This window comes from Ruditapes philippinarum, unplaced genomic scaffold (assembly GCF_026571515.1).
Source record: "Ruditapes philippinarum isolate M1 unplaced genomic scaffold, ASM2657151v2 ctg1914_1_1_1_1, whole genome shotgun sequence".
Classification (NCBI taxonomy): domain Eukaryota; kingdom Metazoa; phylum Mollusca; class Bivalvia; order Venerida; family Veneridae; genus Ruditapes; species Ruditapes philippinarum.
In genome coordinates, this window is record NW_026853824.1 from 66,699 (window position 1) to 88,301 (window position 21,603).

Genomic DNA, 21,603 nt, shown 5'->3' on the forward strand with positions numbered 1-21,603 from the left:
AGCAATTACGTCTTAACCATGTATTTAAAATTATTAATAAACAGTGTCGTTCATACATGAAAAAAAATAACCATCTTTTATAGTACGTGCAATTAAAGATCCTGTAACTTATTTTTTTATGGTTTTATATAAAATAAAAAAAAATATAATGCTCAAATAAAGATTTATCAATATTGTAAGTTCCAAAAAGCGTTATTTGTAAAGATATTAACAAATTTACATTTCATGTTAATAAAGGGAGGTAATTAGAAATCTATTTTCTATTAAGTCTAAGTCATTTTTTTTCAAAAAGAAATGAATGCATATATTTTAAAAATTACATATATTGTGGACAAATATTTGCAGTAGATCTACATATTTTACATATTCTTCGATGTTTGAAAATTGTTTTAGAAGCATAATTATATAGGCCTACATATATAAAATTTCACGTGTGGTAACAACCTTAATTACAATATACATGATCTTTAATGACTGGAATTCTTTGCATATCTATACATAATTTTTTTTACAAAAAAGGCCATTTTAAAAGCCCTGTAAAAAAACATTTACCAGAAAAGGCTGGGAACTCGTAATTATTTGCACTTGTTTGACTACATATATACATTGTATTAATGTTTGTTGCATTGTAATGCATATCCAAATGTGCTTGTGTCCAAGAAGCCTTCGGGCTTTCGTGGGCAATCTAAAGATATGCCCACTACTCCATATATGCATCTAAATAAAAGCTGTCCGGCGACAGCAAATAATTGCTAGAGTACAGAAACTAATTTGAAAATTTCTCATGAGGATTGCCCAGTTTCGGAATACATTGTGTATACGGAATTGCAAGCATTTCTGTTAAAGAAGTCAGGGATAGCTCACCAACTACTTTATCCATGAAACCTTGAACATAAAGTTATTTAATGAATATAATTTTGGTCCCAGATGAAACCTTCTTTTTTAGATTTCATTAATTAATTAATTTATTCATTTATTTAATTTTGAACAATAGCACGTAAATTGCGTGCTTACACATCACGAAACTAAATTCACAAAAAATACGTCGTACCAATTCTTACAGAAGGCCGTTTGATTGCACATGCGCAATGTATATGAAAAATATGGCGGAATCAAAACAATTTAACTTCTTTTGACAAAATCTACGTGATTGTGTCAATACATAGATTATTAAATGCGCGCAAAAATGAAAGAGATGGTAGGAGGTTGCTGCGTTTGTTCAGATGAGCGGGGTTGGGCCGAGAATCCGCTCGTCTATTGCGATGGACATGGGTGCAATGTTGCCGTCCATCAAGGTGAAAAATGCCTGACAGCTCAGTCACTGGTCCACAATCTACTTGAACATGATTAATTTCTCTTTTTTCTAGCCATAAAATTATCTTTTTTAAATCTTTTAACAAGTCTCAACTGTTGATTGTCCAGAATAAACATGTAGATAACTAACATATTTGAAAAATAAACTTAAGTCATTTGGGTCAGTGGCTGGCCTAGTCCTATAACATAAGATGTTTCCGTTCATACTACGTACACTCCAACGATACAAAACCTCTAGTAGAGTTCTGGCTTCCAAAACTTTATAAGCCCCTTTTTAATATTTTTGTTTTTCATCTGATGCGGCATTAAAGTTTTGGATAAGACCCATTACGAAACGTAACCAGAATAACATAAGTTGATTTAACCTTATTTTTCACTTGCAAATACACTTGACCCAATCAATTCTTGTGCATTTTATGATAAAACAATTATTTTAATATCGTTTTATACCAATTAAAGTATCAAAATATAAATACTGTCATTAAAATTGCCTATTTATAATTTAACTGTAAAACATGAATTACACCGACTATAGTCGGCCATGACATTTAGGTGCCACACGAGACTTGTATGACGTCATTTGTGGGAAACGATTAGAATAGAGTTGTGTAATATATGTAGAACATCTTTGTTGACATGATTTCGATATTTTTATTCAAGATAATGTTTTTATTTATTTTCATTAATAATTTTTTAGTATTTAAATATGATTTTATTGAATACAAAAGTCAGTAAATCACCTTTTTCAATATCTTTAAAAAGAATAATTTAGAAAAATATTGGAAGCACATGGGTTCATAAAGGTCAATCTCGTAATCACGTGGTCAAACTTTTTGGCAATATGGCAGCCAAGTGCCGAAATTTTTACCTGCCGGAAACTATTAGGTACCGGGTAGTTTATGTTCGTAACAAGATTTTTATTTGTCCATCCTTGGCTTATCAACAGATTATATATAGTTTTATCAAGGTATGCTTCACTTTACTTCATGGCATGTTCGATGAATGAATACGAGTGTGTCAGATTCCTGGCACGAGTATTTGTTGACTTTCCCTACGGGGTTGTCTTCAGCGTTCACGTCATGTCATAGTATATAAACGGGTACCCTGAAGACTTTAAGCTAAACCTCTAGCTGAGTCTATCCATCTTACGATTCCAGTAATTTCAAACCCCTTGCAGTCTGTCTGCCAATAATGTTGAACCACACTCAGAGAGTTAGGCAATCACGTACAAGCAGATGACAGTTTAGGATAATGACAATACATGTGGATCTTAAGGACTATTGCATATTTATTGCATATATTATTATTTAAATTTATGGGTTTTGATAAGCATTTTAAAAAAATCAGTTGCATATTTTGTAAAATGAATGGCGTAAATAAATGAATGGCGTAAATAGGCTACTTATCTGCGCTGAGCATAGCAGGGTTTTTTTCCAGTATTTTGGGAACATGACCCATACCCTTGAGATTGGGATTTTTAGCGGCATTTTGCCAAAAATTGGGAAAAAAACAAAACATTTTCAAGTTTCCTGTGGCAAAAATATTATATTCCTTGTCTAATAGGATTTAGTTCACTAAAGCAGTCTTCGAAATTAACGCCAGTTCGAGGCCACTAAATTCAGCATCGATCCGGTGATTATTGCAAGGTTGGTGGTCCGATGGTCCAGTAGATTTTTTGTCATGAAAAATTATTATAAGAAAAATTCATCAAAATAATAAAGCAGGGTTCTCTAAAAGATTGATCTTTTTGCCTTTTTTGCAAATAAAACCCATCAGTTCTGTCCTTAATGTTCAAAACACTGCAAAAGATGTCTAAATTGTATTGAGTAATGGAGGCCGCCATTTATTTTTCTTGGATATTTTCCGTACCGCACCGTACAATTACGGAAATTAAACCATTGTTTATTAAGGTCATTATTTAGCTATGATTTTGTGATTATTGAGTTAAAGTAAATATTTTGTGTGAAAGTGATTTGTTTGAAGAAAATTGCGTTGTTCATGTTCAATTCTAGTCAATTTTTGCCTGAACATTTGGTCCTTAATGATTTTTCAAAGCCCAGAATACAAGATGTATTATGCTTCTTTCAAAATTCAAGAAAAACAATAAAAGTGGAACAAACAATCAACACAGGATAAGTTTTAAGGTTTATTTAATGATGATAACCAACGTTTCAACTCTCATGAGTCTTCATCAGGGTTATAAAATCAGTCTTTCAAAATTATCAAGGGAAGCATGATAAAGTGTTTTCCTGTACCCATCAATTTATTACCTATCTATGTATTTGGTCCGGCTAAAAATCACCAGGTCCAGTAAGATTTGATATTTTACTGGCCCGAATGTCCTGTGCTTTTTTGAGCTTTTCGTGAAGACTGCTAAAGTAGGTCTCTGGTTTTCATATTTTTAAACTGTGTTATTGTATAACCTGTAGTGTACCATTCATGAAGATGTTTTCATCTGTAGCTGAAAAAAGCTTGCACAATTTGCAACGATACCCAACTTTTGCACCACTATAATACAACAATTCATACTTCAACTCATATTTTTTGGAACTAAATAACCTTTGATCAGTGACAAGGACAACTGTATCTGACTTAGACTTGTCGCTAGAACTTTTAAAACCCCCAAGAAGAAACATCATAATTGTGGTAACTCACGGTCGCCGTTGAAGGCAATTTCTCACTAGTACTTGCAGTTTCATTTGCCGTTACTGTTTCCGAAGTACAACTCTTTTCCAAGAGCGTCCCTTGCTTAAACATTAAATCAATTTTTCTGTCTTTATCAGTGCTTTTTTAAGTTTTATAACGTAATATTTTGAATTGTGATACATTTTGATCTACTTTCACTTTTGAAGGTCGTCGATATCGTTAGACGCTCGATAAACTTATACTGAGAAATCAAGCGTCTACTAACACATGGGTTGTTTAGACGCCGGCTATTCACACAATTTTACGTTCCCCAAAGATCGATTTTTAAATTATTTTTTTTAAGTTTTCGATTGGGAATTTTTGTATCAAAATTGGGAAAAAAACATACTATTTTCAATTTGGAATATGGCCGAATAACGGCTATAAAATCGGCCAAAAAAAAACCCTGCATAGTATTAATATAGTAGCATGCACACACTCATTTAGTACTAGAGGAAGACTATTAAATATTATCCAAACCAAAGGTGCTAGTGGCATTGATTTGACCTAAAACGTGTTTAACCTTGTTATTTATGCAATAAATATATTTTTTTTACTGTAATATTTTTATAGACAAGGTATGCAACACCAGAGTACGAAATTGATAGGTATGTCAGTTCTCGGTGTAAAATTTTTCTACAGGGTGCTAATCTCGTCGAATTTTCGCATGTAATTAATGCAATATATATCATTATCAGGGATATTTATAAGGATTTTGGGAACATGACCCATACCCATGAAATTGGGAATTTTAATTTCAGCAGTGTTTTGTTAAAACTTGGGTAAAATGCATGGCTGAAATTTTACAGTGATTAAATGGATACAAACAATTACTGTCTATGATGGCATCTTCAAACATTTAAGCACTATTACAGTGAAGGAGCCCTAATTTTCGGATTTTTTATTCAATAATTTTATTTTGTAACTTTCAATTGGGAATTATTTCCTGTGGATTGGGAAAATTATATACTATTAAAAGTATTTTCAATTGGGAATATGACCCAATATCGGCTATAAAATAAGCCCAAAAAAATCCCTGTATATTTTTCTATCAAAACTAACTATGAACAGATCTTTACTTACACGCAAACTACTGCAGTAAAGCCCGAAAGTCAGAAATCACCCAGGTTCGAAAGATGAGACCGTCATGACATGTACATTGTAGCCTTGTATTTACACTTGAAATGCATCAACAAAAAGATCAAATGAGTCCAACACATGCAAACAACTGGATTTTACATACTTTTAAATGGTTATATCAGTCAATGCTAAAGTCAAAAAAAAATTCCAGCCACAAGGACTGGGATCCTTAGATTTATTTCCGGCCCTGATGATTTTTTCCCGGCCCGGACTCTGAAAGGTATTTTTTGTAGGGGTGGGGGAAGGATACTGCCATAATTATAAACACAAATATTTAGCAAATATAAATTATCAGACTCAACTATAAGATACTATGAAAAAAATATACAGAAACATAATAAATAAAATAAAACATTAATTAGCATAATTCAAAAGAAAACGATACATTTTTCAAAGATTTAATTTTGAAGATTGGAAAGAATATATGTTTCATGGTAAGGCAAGATGGTGGCTTACATTACAGTACTTAGCAAAAACTGGTCGTATCCTGCAGTGATTTTGTTATCTGGGTCTGTGAATACAAGCAAAAATGCAAAAAAAAGATCAATCTTGGAAGTTTTGCATATTTTAGAAGGCGAAACATTGTTTCAAACTGGCTGAAATGTTATTTGGACATGAGGACTGACTGTATCAAAATTTCTCTCGGCCCTCCTGATTTTTAGTTGGCCAGGTCCGAGGACCGAAAGACTTTCGCACTGACTGGTTATATCCTCCACGAATGGCACTAAGTCCTATGCTATGTGCCTGTATTTAAAGAAATATTCTACATGTAGACAATATTTTTAGAAGGTAATTCCTACCGGAAGTATTTTCTGGCTTCCGTTTCACATACATTTACATAGAGCGGAACCGGGAACCATGCACATGTTGCGGAGAACACTTCCGATTTAGGAATTACCGTCTACATGTAGATTTTTTTCTTTAAATAAGTTGAACTTGTTTATCAATATAAAGAAATGCAAAGTGTTTTTTTTTTACATATTGTACACCTTATGTTTTTCAGAATTTGCATTTTACCCCTCGCTCTAGATTTTGAGGGGTAAAAACCCCTTGACCAAAAAAAATATCTGGAGCTCTGTAATATGTGTGGGTTAGTGCTTTAAATAAAAGACAATCGTCCCAGGTGATAATTACCCAATTAAATTTTGAAACATTGAGTAAGAATTGCATTTATAATCAGATGAATATTTGAAATATCAAATAGGGTGGTATTACCCATTTACACGTGAAAGCTTATCTGGAGCTATTTATAAAACTTCTCAATTCACTTACATACATGTACAAATATTTTTGCACTGTAAATATAACATTTTCTCATCATGAATGTAAAAAATCTATGTTCTGAAATTTTTCAGCCTGTTATGGAATCATTCAGGTACCAACAGGACCTTGGTTTTGTAGAAAGTGTGAATCACAAGAGAGAGCTGCTCGTGTTGTAAGTTATTCAGGGTTAGGGTTAGATACCACAAATTACATTTAAATGATCACACCTTGTCACTTAATATGCTTATTAATTGATATGTTTTTTCTCACATTTGATATTAAAACATTATTAAAGTCCTTCTCTGAAATTCAAAGTAAGCAGAGTCATGGTAGCAACTTTGGTTTACATAATTATGAAAGAAATAAATAGTAGATGTAATATCTTATGAGCATAGTTAACTTTTTAGATATATATGCATACAATATGAATGTCACAAATATAATTAAGTTTTTCTTTTCTTTTTCAGAGATGTGAGCTGTGTCCCTTAAAGGATGGTGCTTTAAAAAGGACAGATAGTGGAGGTATATTTCTTTTTTACAATAAAAAAGTAAATTTAAGAGTGATTTTCTAGTTGAAATGCTCAGAGTTTATTAATTTTTTAGCTTGACTATTCGAAGAATATGAGAGCTATTGTAGTCGCCCCGGCGTCAGCGTCCGCGTCAGCGTTGGTTAAAGTTTTTTGTAAAGTCAATTTTCTCAATTATTACTTGAGATATTTAATTGAAACTTACAATACTTATTTATAGTAACAAGCTACATCAGATTGACAAGTTGGATAACTCTGCCTACAATATTGACAGAATTATTCCCCTTTTTAACTTAGAAATTTTGGTTAAAGTTTTTTGTAAAGTCAAATATCTCAATTATTGCTTGAGATATTCAATTGAAATTTAAAATACTTTTTTATAGTAACAATGTACATTTGTTTGCAAAATTGCATAACCCTGCCTGTAATATTTACAGAATTATTTGCCCCTTTGAAACTTAGAAAGTTTGGTTAAAGGTCTTCAAATATATTTACTTGAAACTTTACACATGCACTTAGGGTCATAATTTGAGGGTCATAATTGTATGTCACTGACCAAGTTCCATAACTCTATCTTGCATTAAGGCTGATTCATATCCCCTTTTCTACTTAGTCTCTTGGTTAATGTTTACATGCAAGTTTTACATATCTCAGTAACTATTAAAGATATTTATTTAAAACTTCACATATGCATTTAGGGTCATAATTGTTGGTCACTGACAAAGATCCATAATTCTATCTTGCATTAAGGCTGATTTTTCTCCCCTTTTTCAACTTAGAAATTCATGGTAAAGTTTTGCTTGTAAGCTGTTATCTCAATAACTACTGAAGGGTTTGTGCCTTTTTTGGGACAATTTTATGCATTCATAATAATAAAGCAGTTATTTACTTGATAAACATCTTAATAACAAGCCTTTGTACCTTTTCTGTCAAATTTATGTATTCATAGGTAATTAGTATTATTATACTCAATAAAACACCCTCGTGACATTACCTTCCGAATAGTCAAGCCAATACTGTATAATTAGACTCTCTCTAAGGCCTATAACATGAATTTATAAAAAAAAGTTTGTGAACTTAAAAAATTAGACATTATCAAGGCTCTTTTACTATCAAGCACTTAAAATAGTCGAGCGTGCTGTCCTACCGACAGCTCTTGTTATTTATCTATATTCTTTTGAGAAAAATTAAAAACAAAATGCTTTTCAGTACCTTTGCCAATCTTGGTGTTGCTGCAGTTTTGAAAAGTTTCATAATGAGATTTTTCTGTCTCAATTTGGCTTTCTTTGTTTTATAAGTTAAAATATATGAAGAAAATATCTGGTTTTCTAGATCATTATAAAGTTGACTCTAGTTTATGCAAAAAAAGTGTTTTGTTTATCACAAAGATCAGGTTTGATTCATGCATCTTGTACTGTTACTGTCCTGAAAGTATTTGTTTTTAAAAAACTGATTTCACAGCATTTAGCAGTGATTAACTTGTAATACAGGAGATATGTTAATCATATATTTTAGGATGGTGTCATGTTGTATGTGCTTTATTTATTCCGGAGGCCTGGTTTGCTAATGTACAGACTATGGAACCTATAATGCTAAAAAATGTTCCGCCAGACAGATTTAATAGGGTAAGCATTGTTTTAACTTTTGACTTGCTGGAATTAAAAGTGAGAAGCCTTTGCCACACCAGCCTGACCAGGCTTAATACTTTTGTTAGCTCAATGTTTCAGCTTGTCTGTTTTAAAGGAAAAGTCAAGCTATATTGTTCAATGCATTATTGTTGTTGTTGTGCAAAAAATCAATCTAGCCCATTACTCAAACAATTTAAAGATATCAGTTTGAAATTTGGAATACTTGCTTATCATGACAAGTGGTAATTATAAGACAAGGGGCATAATTCTGAAAGCTTTATTTTTGGAGTTACTGCCCCTTTTTAACTTTCAATTTTTGTCAAAAGTGGTTATTTAAAAAGACAAGTGTTAACACTGCATGCGGTGCTCTTGTTATATTTTGATATTGAAATCATGTAGACTTTTAATGGACTGTAACAAATTTAAAGCAGGGCAAATCTGTGACACAGATTCAGCAGATTAAGGGTTAAATAAGAATTTAAGAAAATTTTAACCGTTTACGAAAACAGCATGAAAATGCAAACTTAAAATCTATTTCAGCAGAATGTTTTCAATAACAAAGTGACCATTAAGCTTGTTCGCTAAACAGCGTGTGATATTTGTAAATTATTGTGTGTTTCAGTTTCCAATTATACACTGAAGTTGTATCAAATATGTAATTTTTCCTGTTTTGTCAAATTTAAGGTATTTCCTAGAGCAGGAATCCAAGAATTCCAAGCCACTGTTTCAAAGTTTTAAATTTGATACAGTTATGAAAATGTAAATATATAATAAAGCTGTTGGTGCATGCATGAAATACCACTGACCATATTAAACAGATCTTGTATGTAAAATAAACAAAAACACCTTTTATTAAAACTGTACAGACCTCACATGGATTTGACCATTAAATTGTCAGAAACAAGTGATGATTTTTTCTGTATATTTCTCTAGTATAAGTGGTACACTATTTTATTACAGATGTGTTATATATGTGAAGAGCTAGGGAAAGAAGTTTCAAAGGCCTCTACAGGGGCTTGTATGCAGTGCAATAGAAATGGATGTAAACTTAATTTTCATGTTACATGGTAAGCATAAATTAATTATCTACAAATCTCATAATCTGGTATAAATTAATCTCAAATTTAACTTAACAAAAATAAGGTATTTTAATGATAAATTTACATGGCATACCAATGTCTTGGTAAGTGTCCTATTATTTTTAATGGCATTGTCATACTGACACAAACAATCTTATGGTAATTAATATAAATATTCTCTTGCATTTCAACACTCTTTTTCCCTTCTTCCATTTTCATACTGCAAGAAATTAACCCGTTCTTAGGCCCAACAATCCATGGTTTTACCATGTTATCTCCTTTTTTATGTGCAAAAACATTATTTCTTCATTATCCCTCTATCTTTAACACAAGTGTTCCGTTTTTATGCAGAAACTAACCCTTCTAAGACCCAACAATTCTTTGTTATACAATGTAATCTCCCTTTCTATGCCCAAAACATTCTTTCTTCATTATCTCTCTCATAAACACAAGAATTCCATTTTTATACAAAAACTACATCCCTTTACATAAAGTTTTGCCATCAGTGTTTCCTCTTCATTATATACTTACAGCCAGCCTTTAATATTTGAATGATATAACCTGACTTTATAAACCTTCTTTTTAGTGCCCAAGCAAATGGGTTTTTGTGTGAAGAGTCTGGTAGTTATGGTGACAATGTGAAGTATTGTGGTTATTGCAGCCATCATTATAAGAAACTGGTGAGTTACGAACATCTGATTTTACATTAATTACATTAATTTGTGAAGTAACTATGAGATTTAGTTAGGACGGGACTACTCTTTTGACCAAGAACTTATGAAAGTCAGCGGATGAACGCATGATTTGAGATTTTAACTTTTACTGGATCAGGAAGGTTAGTCAGTTGTGTTGCAATATTTATCTTCTTTAGAGACAAATACATCTGAGAAAGAGAAATATGTGTATGCTATGACAATAAAAGTCTAGATTTACCAATAAGAACTAATATTTGAATATAAACCTATAAACCACTAAAACCAAAAAGTGATGAGCCTTTGCCACCAATGTAGAGCCAGGCTTGCCTGCAGTTTCACAGAGTCAGAGCATGCTCTATAACTATTGGCATACTTTGTTAATGAAATCCCATAGAATTCTAATAAACTGTTCCAAGTTAATAGCAAGGCCATCTATTACACAAAGCATGTTAAAGGTTAAATTACAAAGATCATAAATTATATTATTCATAATGATTACTTGGAATTAATCATTTTAATGGGTCATTTGATGAAATTATATAACTTAAAAGGTAAGCATGACGATTTTTACCAAATACAATGGCATATTAAGGAGCCAAACTTTAACTAAACTTGTCTGTCAGTGTCTGAAATGTGTTTGAAAGGAATTTGTCTTTGGATTTCAGAAAAAAGATTCCAACATAAAGACCATTCCAGCATTTAAACCTATCCCAGCTGATAATGCTACCCCAGACTCTACGCCAGAGAAAATGAATAGTGTAAGTTGTTGACTAAATATGATATTACCTTTTATTATCCCTACAAATTATAATTTATAACATTTTTGTAAGGTGTCCTTTTCCACTATCTTTTCTACAGGGTTCATACAGTCTTAAAAACTTAAAGTGCTTAAATTTGAGTCCCTTTCTTAAAAAATGCTTGAAATTAAAAAAAAAGTGATTTAAAGTCCTTGAATTTTATTATTCTCTTGAAAAAGGCTTAGAAAGTGCTTAAATTTGCTGCAAATATGCTTGAAAATGATTGAAGGACATAGTGTCGGTAAAAGTCGACAGTTAACTAAAACAAAAACGGTCCAGTTTAGTACTAAAATCAATGAAATATTTGTTCAGTGGTAACAAAGGGGAAGAATTGGTTTGGGTACAAATAAACATAGTTGTGCCTCTTTTTTGTTCTTTTATAGAAACCGTAATATGGAGACTAGAAAATATAACAATCTATAAAATGAGGGTAGATATGGTATATAAGGTTAATGATTATAGTTGCTAGTCATATTACTGATATTTGTTACACTATGTATGTATGTAAAGAGAGTAGATGAGCAGTGATAATAGTTGAATTTGCTGGTCATACTAGAATATTGTAGTGAATACATGAATACATATATTAAATCACATATTGTACAGTGCATGTTATTAACCACAAGAATAAAGTTTTCAATGTTTTATAACTGTTTTAAAGTTACTTTTTCATTCCTTACAAATGATATATTTGCAACAAATTTTGATTGAAATATGGGAAAACATGCTTTAAAATGCTTAAATAGTGCTTGAATTTTGCATTGTATGTCTGTACGAACCCTGTAATCTACAATGATTATATATTGATGAATTCAGTCTGGTCATGTTATTCTGTCAAGATATTAACATTCTATGGCATGTGCTTAGAATTGGCTGTTACTGGTAGAAAAGATTGAAACATTTAAGTATGTTTACTAAAAACATAAGCACTTACATTGGTAATGTCCTGTGGGTATGTGACTCACAACTTGCCTTTCACAGCTGTAAATTTGAATCCTGGCAGGGAGTTTGGATTCTTTCATGTGAGGAAGCTATCCAGCTAGCTTACAGAATGTTGGTGATTCTAATCAGGTGCCCTGTTGTGCTTGAAATAATAATGCACAAAGGGGCACCTGAGCTCTTCTGCAAGTAAAGCTGGAAAGTCACAATATGATCTCTACTATGTTGGTGCAATGTAAACCCAACCCCGCAAAAATGTTTATGACTAAAATATGATAAACTACAATAGTCAAGTACTGTCGAATATCATTATGAAAAAATAATATTGATTAAAACAGATTTGTGAACTAATAATGTAATTATTCATTATAACAGGACATAAAGATCAATATATCAGCAGAACACAAGAACAGGGAATCATTGGCTGCTCGACAGTTGTCGGGTTTGTCAGGACCCCCGTTTGATCCAAAGGGCAGAGACTACAATATGTCTATGAGGTCATATCATCATAAAGGTCAGCCACCACAAGTACAGACTGTCAACAAAACAAATACTGAGACAAAATCAAAAGGTATATTATATAGACCTTGGCTAAGTATCAGGAATGCTAAGAAATAGGTTTTGAATAAGGAACTATCCAGCTAGCTGATGGCAGACTGGCTGCTGTATTTGATTGCCCAATCTCTGGTTATATATCACTTCTATTGGGAAATTAACCCTTACCATGCTAAAGATCTTAAATGGACTTGTCAATCTTTCAATATGGAAAAGACCATTCAACATTTAAAGAAAACATTTCAAAATGTGTACAAACTGAATAGGAAACAGTGTAGGCCACGATGAGAGGGTATGAATGTTCAAGCTGATCTTGGTCTGCACTGGTCTCATGAGTAGATTATGTAGCCACCTACAGACTTAGGGCATTAATGCTTTAATGTTTTGTAATAGATGTTTGTAAATCCAGAAGTTTTGTCAACCTACCATTTACCAAATGAATGTTAGACACAAAAATGTTTAATATATTCAAACTACAAGTGTATTGCTTTGGGTTTAAAGTCTAAAATGAAGTTTATAATTTTGGGAAAATGAGATAAGTGAGATTTTGTTCCGATTTGTCAATTTACAGATAAAACAAGTGATAAATCATCAACATCATCATCGGCTACAGAGACCCCTACATCATCATCCTCATCATTGACACCAGGAACAGTAACTGAGCCTAAACCAGTCACAGAGACTGGCAAGTTATTCTCTCCCTTACCTGAAGGTCAAGTTACACTTCCATTACCTGTCACCACTCATGTAAGTAAAAATATGTATTTTTTCTTTGTAACTTATGTAACTGAATAACAAAGAATTATTTAGCTTTTGTTTATTCACCTTAGCTTGATTTTTAGCTCGACTTTTCTATGAAAAGGGGAGCTATCCTACTCGCCCCGGCGTCGGCGTCGGCGTTGGCGTCACACCTTGGTTAAGTTTTTCGTACCACCCCACTTTATTTCAGAAGTATTACAAGTATGGCTTTGAAACTTACCATACTTGTTCACCATCATAACCTCCATCTACAGACAAGAGTACATAACTCTGTCAAGGTTTTTGACAGAATTATGGCCCTTTTTTGACTTAGAAAGTGTATTGAGCTTGGTTAAGTTTTTGTACCACCTCACTTTATTTCAAAACCATTGGAGGTATTGCTTTGAAACTGACCATACTTGTTTACCATCACGACCTTCATCAACAGACAAGAGGACATAACTCTGTCAAGGTTTTTTGACAGAATTATGCCCCTTTTTGACTTAGAAAATACATTGAATATGGGTAAAATCCACTTATTGCCTTAACCCTTTTAGATATTGCTTTGAAACTTTTAATGCTATTTCACATCATTACCCCCATCTGTACGCAAGAGAAGGTAACTCTGTCAAGGATTTGTTTTAAAAATTAAGGCCTTTTATCGACTTAGAATCTTGGTTAAGTTTTTAGTACCAGTCCACTTTTTGACTGAACTGTTTGAGATATTAATTTGAAAGTTGGAATACTTGTTTACAATCATGATTCCCAAACATGTCCAGGAGAAGGTAATTCTGTCAAAGATTTTATTTGAATTATGGCCCTTAACTGTCAATGTTTTGTATTATAGGCAAGCACTAAAAAACTTAAAAAATCTAAAAAAATTCAGTAAAATAATTCTTCACTAAATATCTTAATGCTCATGGCCATTGTTCACTTTAAAAATACAGAGATTCTTGTATTGCCTTTTACTGCAAAAACTTTTTTTATTGGCAAGCAATAAAAAAGTCGAGCGCGCTGTCTTACGGACAGCTCTTGTATATAATTTAGTTTGTTTTTTGCCTTCATAATATGGTTTTATCAAATTTAGATTCATTTAATGATAGCTTTAATGTATTTTTTTACCCAAGGTTTCTTGACCTAACCAGTTTTGGTTCAGGGTTTGAAACTAGGGTCAAAAATTCATTATCCTTTGGCTGAAAAAAAAGGAAATTATAATTACTGATCCCCATAGTTATAGACCTTTCTAAGCCACTGGTTAACCTTAAAAATGTGGATATTTACTATACACAGTGCTGTATGTAAACTTCATCTAGTGGCTGTCTGCTGGATAATTTACTACTGACTTTTTTTGGTAAACCATGATATATATAAAATGCTTAAAATTCACTCAGAGTTAATTGGTCTCAAATTCCAGAGGCTACTTCAAAATGTTAGTTTGTTGTTTCTATATAATTTAAAGGTATTCAGAATGCTTAAAATTCCAGTACAAAATTGATAGGAATTGACCATATTATAGTATATTGTACATGTTGTTTTCTTGTTTTTAGGTAGCATTCCCAACTTCCCTAGATGGTATGATATCCAGTATGGTGAATAGCACCACCCCAACACCTACCACTGATACTGAAAGTATGACTGTAGGTAGACCTAGAAAATCCAGAGCAGGGTAGGTGAACATTGTTTCTAGTGCTTGTTGACTGTAGAATGGATCTAAGCAAGAAGAAAACTGCATCTATTAAAAATTTCCTGTATACGATACAAACACTTAATACAATGATATGTTTAAAATATGTTAATTAAGGATAGCTGCAAAAATGTCCAAATGAATGGAAAATCACCGTAGACAGGAAAAAACTTTATTTAAACATTGTTGTTTACAGCTGTCAGTTCTTATAATTTCAGTTCTCTAGATAAGGATAAGAAATCCCGCCGTGGCAAGGCTAGCTTGTCAGCTCGACATCGAGCAATGAAATCTTCATTAAGTGAGGATAATGAGGAGGTGTCGCCACCTACAAACAAACGTACACGGAAGAAATCTGAGAGTACTCCTACCATTTCTGTCTCCACATCGTCCACAATTGTCTCTGTTTCATCTATACCATCCACAACAACTGCAACACCTCTCGGGTAATTACTTTAATAACATCTTTATGGCCACAACATCGACAAGTTTAAGGACAAATAATATTTAATATATACCCAGTACTGTATATGCCTAACACATATGTAATGATTGGAATGGGAAGTGTAAGGTATATAGATTTGCCTTTGACCATCAATAGACTGCCAAACCAGTGGAATGTGAGGGCTTCTAGGTCACGGACATTTCTAGTGTCTTACTTTTTCTAGTGTCTTACTTTGTAATGTTTTACTTTTCATTTATGTAACATCAATCGAAGTAAAATACTGATATAATAATAAGGCAATATCAAGGAAATGTATACCGTTTCTTGTTAAAATGTTCTTTTAAAATAGAGTGAAATTTGAAGTTAAAAGTTAAATATCCTTGTGACCTGTTTTATGTCAAGTAGACATTGCAAGTGTTACTAAAATTATTACAACCTGTCATAGTCTGTTTTCAGAAATAACAAATTGCTTGACATATAAATATGTAAATTTAAAATTAATTCTTTTCCTTCCAGACCTCAGAATCTTAATGTATTTGGCGGGGAACCACATTTCCCGAATCCTATTTCCAGAACACCTTTCTCTCACAGTAAGTTTTACTTTCTGTAAACTTATCATCAGACTGATAGAATTTTGTGACTTATATTGTAATGTGGGGGAGTGGGGGCTGAAATTTTACTTTGACTTGGCTGTTGTCAAGTCATCACTAGACTCGATACAGCAGTTGTTCTAGGGCATCGTTGCAAATGATTTGTGCAGTACAAGTTCAAGCTTCAAAAGGTTTCATTAAAGTTTTAAATTGTATAAAAGAGCACTTTCAGAATAAAATTCACTCAAGTGGCTGGAACTGAGTTAAAGTAGAGAGAATAACCGTCTTCTGTAAATTAATTGGGCCAAATTTTGTTTGCAGACATATTCTTAACAAACTTTAGTTAAGATTTGGCATGTGCTAATAATAGGCCTGTTCTTGTGCATATACATATATATAACTTAAGTTTTAGCGATTATCTTCCCTCAGACAATATTTTGTAAATTGGAAAACATTAATATGGTGTTGTTACACCATAAGATATGCTCTTAGATATTTCTTTTGTAACTACATAATTATAATATTTTATTTTCCTCTTGCAGCTGAGACTGGTACATTGGTTTCTCATTTACCTAAGATGGAGACTAGTATAACTGAGGGAACCAGTCAGGTCTCGCCCCTCCTCCCTACAGGTTGGTGTCTTGGAATGTTTTTTTTAATTCGTTCTTAAGATATATTGTATTATATGTGTCTTCTAAATAGATAGATAACATTTATTGGTCTGTACAGCTGAATTGCAAGTGAAAATAAGAAATTGAATAGCTATGAAAGCAGTACAGTAGATTTTATAGATGCAAATTTAGAAAATGATCATTAAACAAAAATCAGTAATTTAGGATCATCGTTTCTAGATCTTTCAATCTGGATAAGTAAATAAAAACATCAAGGCCATTACCCCATTATTTCTTATTTTATAAAAGCAGTACTCTCTGTAGATTTTTCAGATGCATATGTTCTTTACAAGAAGGCTAATTTGTAGGTAGCAATACCCAAAATTGTAAGATGCAAAATTTTGAGGCTATGTCAGGGAAAAAATCTGTTCAAAGTAATAAATAGTAAAGAATTTTTTCTTGTTTGGGAAAGATAATTGAGCTGTAGTAAATATAGTAAAATTAACATTTATATGGTTATTTATTTATTTATTTTAGGTTTAGTAGGGACAGAGAAGATAACAAATGGTCCACTAGTAGGTCCACCTAAACCTTTTACCTCCTCATCTTTACTTGCTACTGGCTCTAAATCTAGGTAACTATATCTATTTATTGAAGTTTTATTTTGTTGTACGCTGTTTAACACATTTAGTTGTTAAAAACATTTAAGCTTGTTATTTATAGCAATTTAGTTATTTGATTGTTAACAGCTGTTATTCCCCATTGATTGTTAACATTGATAATGACTGTAAAATAATTTATGTATAGTCATAAAAATAGTCCAAAGTATCTATAATAAAGAAATAAACCTTGTAAAGTTCTGTGAAAAGGTGCATCATTTTGTTATGTTTTGAATATTTTGTTTAGGAATAATCTTATATTCTGGTTACTCATAATATTCACAATTATAAAATTCAGTAAAAATTGATCATAAGAGTAAATAAATACACATAATCCAAGAAATTTATAGTGTACCTCCCCAGTTATAGCTGAAGTAGATTTTCATGTTATCACACTACAGTATGGTAATGATTTTGTTTCTCCAGTGAGACACCAGGTAGTATGGAGGAGCTTTTAGAACGACAGTGGGAACAGGGCTCCAACTTCCTTATGGAACAAGGGCAGCATTTTGACAGTATGTACATTTTTACTTAAAATCTTTTTAAGTTATCTAATCTCAGTCCCCAAAAGACTGAACATTGTGAAATGATGTTTAATATCATATTACAAGTTATGCTAATATTTTTCAATAACAAAAAAATGGATTATTTTTTTGGAGTGAATTATATTGCTTTTCATGATAATTTTATTTGGATATGTTTAGTTAATGATTGTAATAAGTTATAACAAGCAAGTAGCCCATAAATTGTTAAGAACATAACCATGTTAAATGATTTATTGAGGAGAGAATGTTTTGTTTGTTTAAAATATAAGAGCAAAATTTAGCAAGTTTGCCTACCTTAATATAATAGGCAATGTATGGGTATACAGTATAATAATAGATGAAGAGCATTCATTGTGTGCAATACATGAATTATTCAATACCTGAAAGCATTATATATTTAAATTATTAAACTTCACTGTCTTATTACAGTTGCATCATTACTGAATTGTCTACATCAGTTAAAAACTGAGAATACACGTTTAGAGGAGTATGTACGGAACCTGATGTCTCGCCGCGACCACTTGCTAGCAGTAAATGCTCGGCTGTCTCTACCTTTCAACCAGAATCCAAACCCTGCAGGAGTCCAGGGTGATAGCATGGATGTTCCTGGGAGAGGGGAGGTTACTCCCAATCATTTAGAACCAAAGATTGATAATATTTCAGATGACGAGGGAAGCCCGATAAATGTCGTGGTATGTTTTACCTTTGTAACATATTAATTAAGCCGTGCCATGACAAAACCAACATAGTCCGTTTGCGACCAGCATGGATCAAGACCAGTCTGCGCATCCGCGCAGTCTGATCAGGATCCATGCTGTTTGCTATCATTTTCTCTACTTGTAATAGGGTTGGTAAGCGAACAGCATGGATCCTGATCAGACTGCGCAGATGCGCAGCTGGTCTGAATCCATGCTGGTCGCAAACGCAATATGTTGGTTTTGTCATGGCATGGCTCAATTATTTACTTAATAACGAAACTTTATGATAAATGATATTGAAAATTTAAAAAAGAAAAAGATATTTAAATGGAAAAAACGATTCTTAACATGTGTTTTCCAGTAATTCAATCAATTTTGAGATAGATGAAATAAATTTGGCCGTTAAGCTAGGTGAATGAGTGTAAACAACTTCTTCTATGAACAAATTCTACATTTCTTAATGGAATTAAAACAAATTGTCACTGAATATTTGAAGTCGAGTATCTTGGCACATATTTTCAAGATTTTGTGAATTGACTCAACCTTCGAAATTTTGTATAAAAAGAGTGGTAACTCAAGTGTATAAAATGTTAGAATATTGTTACAGGATACACCAGGAGACGGTACATGTAGAAACAGCCCTGTGGTTGGTGTAGGTCAGGGTGGACATGACGCAGCATTACGTAATCAACTCTTCTCATCACAGACTGGTGTAATGCCACAGGTATATACATGTATATCATGTAATTAACATGGAAATTGATTAACGTCATTCTGTATACTTGCAAAGTTAGGCTTGTGCCTATTGGATACAATAGAGTCAATTGATACATCATGAAATACAAGGCCAGATCCAAAATTAATCAGAAACAAGAGCACTGATTTATTAACAAGTATTCATTATTGTATATATATATATATCATAACATGTATATTAGTTATTTACTAATTGCTTTATTTCTTTTTGGTTTTGCTAGTTGATTTATTTATGTATTTGATTCATTTGTTAGCTCGACTATTTAAGAGTCTGAAGAGCTATTGTAGTTGCATCACCTTCACGCAATAACTATTTGCATGTAAATTGGTATCTATGGAATGTGTTTAAACTTCACACATTTATTTGAAAGCATAAGAGGAGGTCTCTGTCTAATACTCGTAACTTTAACATGGAATTGACAGAGTTATGGCCCTTTTTTGAACATAGAAAATGCTAAAAAGCTGAAATGGCAGCCAGAGAGTGGAAATTTGTCTCAATGGTTATTCTACATTAATCAAGCTGTTGGTTTACTATCAAGCACGGAGATTAGTTTAGCATGATTTCTTACTGTCAGCTCTTGTTTTTTTACTTATTGATTGATTGTTTATTTATTAATGTAGTATATATTTCAGAATACAAATGAACAGCTGACAAACTCTACCTCTACTAACGGCTCATCTGTGAAAGATCCGACAGCCAAGGATAAAACTTGAACTCATCTTGTGCCATCATATGTTCTATATATAAATATATCGAAACTTTTTGTGTGTTCCTACATGGAAGCAATATGGAGTCAACGATAGGCAATACTTGTACAACTGAAGACAAGTTATGTGTCACATGGTATCATTTTGAATGATTTACTGTGAATTCAACTTGCTGAATTTGTGTAATTGATTTACCCTGCTTATAATGAGAAACAGTCCATTTGAAGCTAAAGGGATTTCAGTATCAAACACAAAAATTGAGCTACCATCAGTATAGAGCCAGTTCAAAACTTCATGGATTAACTGGCTGGCCTGGCTCTATACTGGTGGCAAAGGCTGATCATGTTCCAGTCTGTTAAGGGTTTGAGAATAACTTATTATTTATGCTCCTGAAAAAAGAAATTTTAGTCACAAGTTTGACCTGCCCTCCTTCACATTGGCATACTGCTCTTCACTTCAATTACTTACAGATATATCTGAGATGTTCTTTTCCCTTGCACAAGAATTGAGGTCAAGCAGATGTCACAGTCAATGAGGATTTTTCTATTTTCCCATACAGCATTTATTGACCATCAATTTAAGATGCTTATGAATTTTTTTTATATGGGGTCCTTACATAGACTTACACCCTAAGTTGATGGAATCAAAAGCTACAAAGGTTAAAAATACATGTTGATATATTTTCAACCTTTTCTCATAGAACCTACCTTGCAGGGATCCCTACACTTTGGTGGCATTAAAGTTGGAGACTTAATAATAGTTTACCAATATTATTGTCAGGGAGCATCTATATGCTTCTGTAGAAAGTGCAGATTTTATACATGAAATTTTGAATGTGTCGCATATTAACATACTGGTAGAGTACATGTGTTAAGATCGTCTGTAAATTATCTCTGTCTCCAGTGGATAACAAATTTGGCTATGTAATGGCTTAACCCACAAAATTTATATATATGTACATTTATATATATGTACAAAGTTACCAATTTTAGATTTTTGAGCTAAATTTTGCAGTGAAAGATAAAGACTTTAGGCAAGGGAATGAAATTACCAATTATTAATTCACTGTAATATGTGTGCTATATTACTGTATATATATTTATATTTATAGAAACATACAAAGTTTTCATTATTTTGTAAGAAAACAGTTTTAGCGAAGGAAAAGAATATAATTCTTTTTTTTATTGAGGAATAAAATAACAGGAAAAAGATTCTGAATGTTTTGATTGGCTTTATAATGAAACACTCGAGTAACTGATTGAAAAGTTAAATACATAATGTATGTATACCTTGGTTGGCAAGAAAATGAGCCAGGCTAGGTATTTCAGACAAGACCTTGGTACACAGATGTGGCTTAGTGATAAACATTGGTCATGCTACAAAAGTTCTTCATTTAGGTAACTGGCTGGTATAACAGCCATGTTTCCGGGTAAAATTGCCAGTACAACAATGTATTGTGTATCACTCTAGGAAGTTCTAAAAATAATATTGGCAGCTTTAATTGATCATGGAATTAAATGAAAAATGTTTTGCCTTACCATAGCTATTAA

The 21,603-nt window shown here is 32.4% G+C and overlaps 1 protein-coding gene across 1 annotated transcript; it reads left to right on the forward strand.

Annotated features, from left to right (window-relative positions):
- Positions 1–1,065: 1,065 nt before the first annotated feature.
- Positions 1,066–20,302, forward strand: LOC132738077 (protein AF-10-like). The gene is made up of 18 exons (XM_060725502.1): positions 1,066–1,295; positions 6,495–6,574; positions 6,870–6,924; positions 8,445–8,554; positions 9,518–9,624; positions 10,223–10,316; positions 10,997–11,089; positions 12,443–12,638; positions 13,194–13,369; positions 14,908–15,026; positions 15,263–15,487; positions 16,003–16,076; positions 16,619–16,708; positions 17,225–17,321; positions 17,773–17,861; positions 18,321–18,583; positions 19,197–19,313; positions 19,979–20,302. The coding sequence occupies exons 1-18, from the start codon at positions 1,175–1,177 to the stop codon at positions 20,057–20,059; spliced, it is 2,187 nt and encodes a 728-aa protein (XP_060581485.1). The 5' UTR covers positions 1,066–1,174; the 3' UTR covers positions 20,060–20,302.
- The last annotated feature ends 1,301 nt before the right edge of the window (positions 20,303–21,603 follow it).

Bases quoted from the DNA above. Each gene is read 5' to 3' on its own strand.
- LOC132738077 (XM_060725502.1), top strand. From the start codon at position 1,175: ATGCGCGCAAAAATGAAAGAGATGGTAGGAGGTTGCTGCGTTTGTTCA. The intron at 10,317-10,996 runs GTGAGTTACGAA...TTTGGATTTCAG, and splicing joins GCCATCATTATAAGAAACTG to AAAAAAGATTCCAACATAAA. The intron at 15,027-15,262 runs GTAGGTGAACAT...TTATAATTTCAG, and splicing joins CCTAGAAAATCCAGAGCAGG to TTCTCTAGATAAGGATAAGA.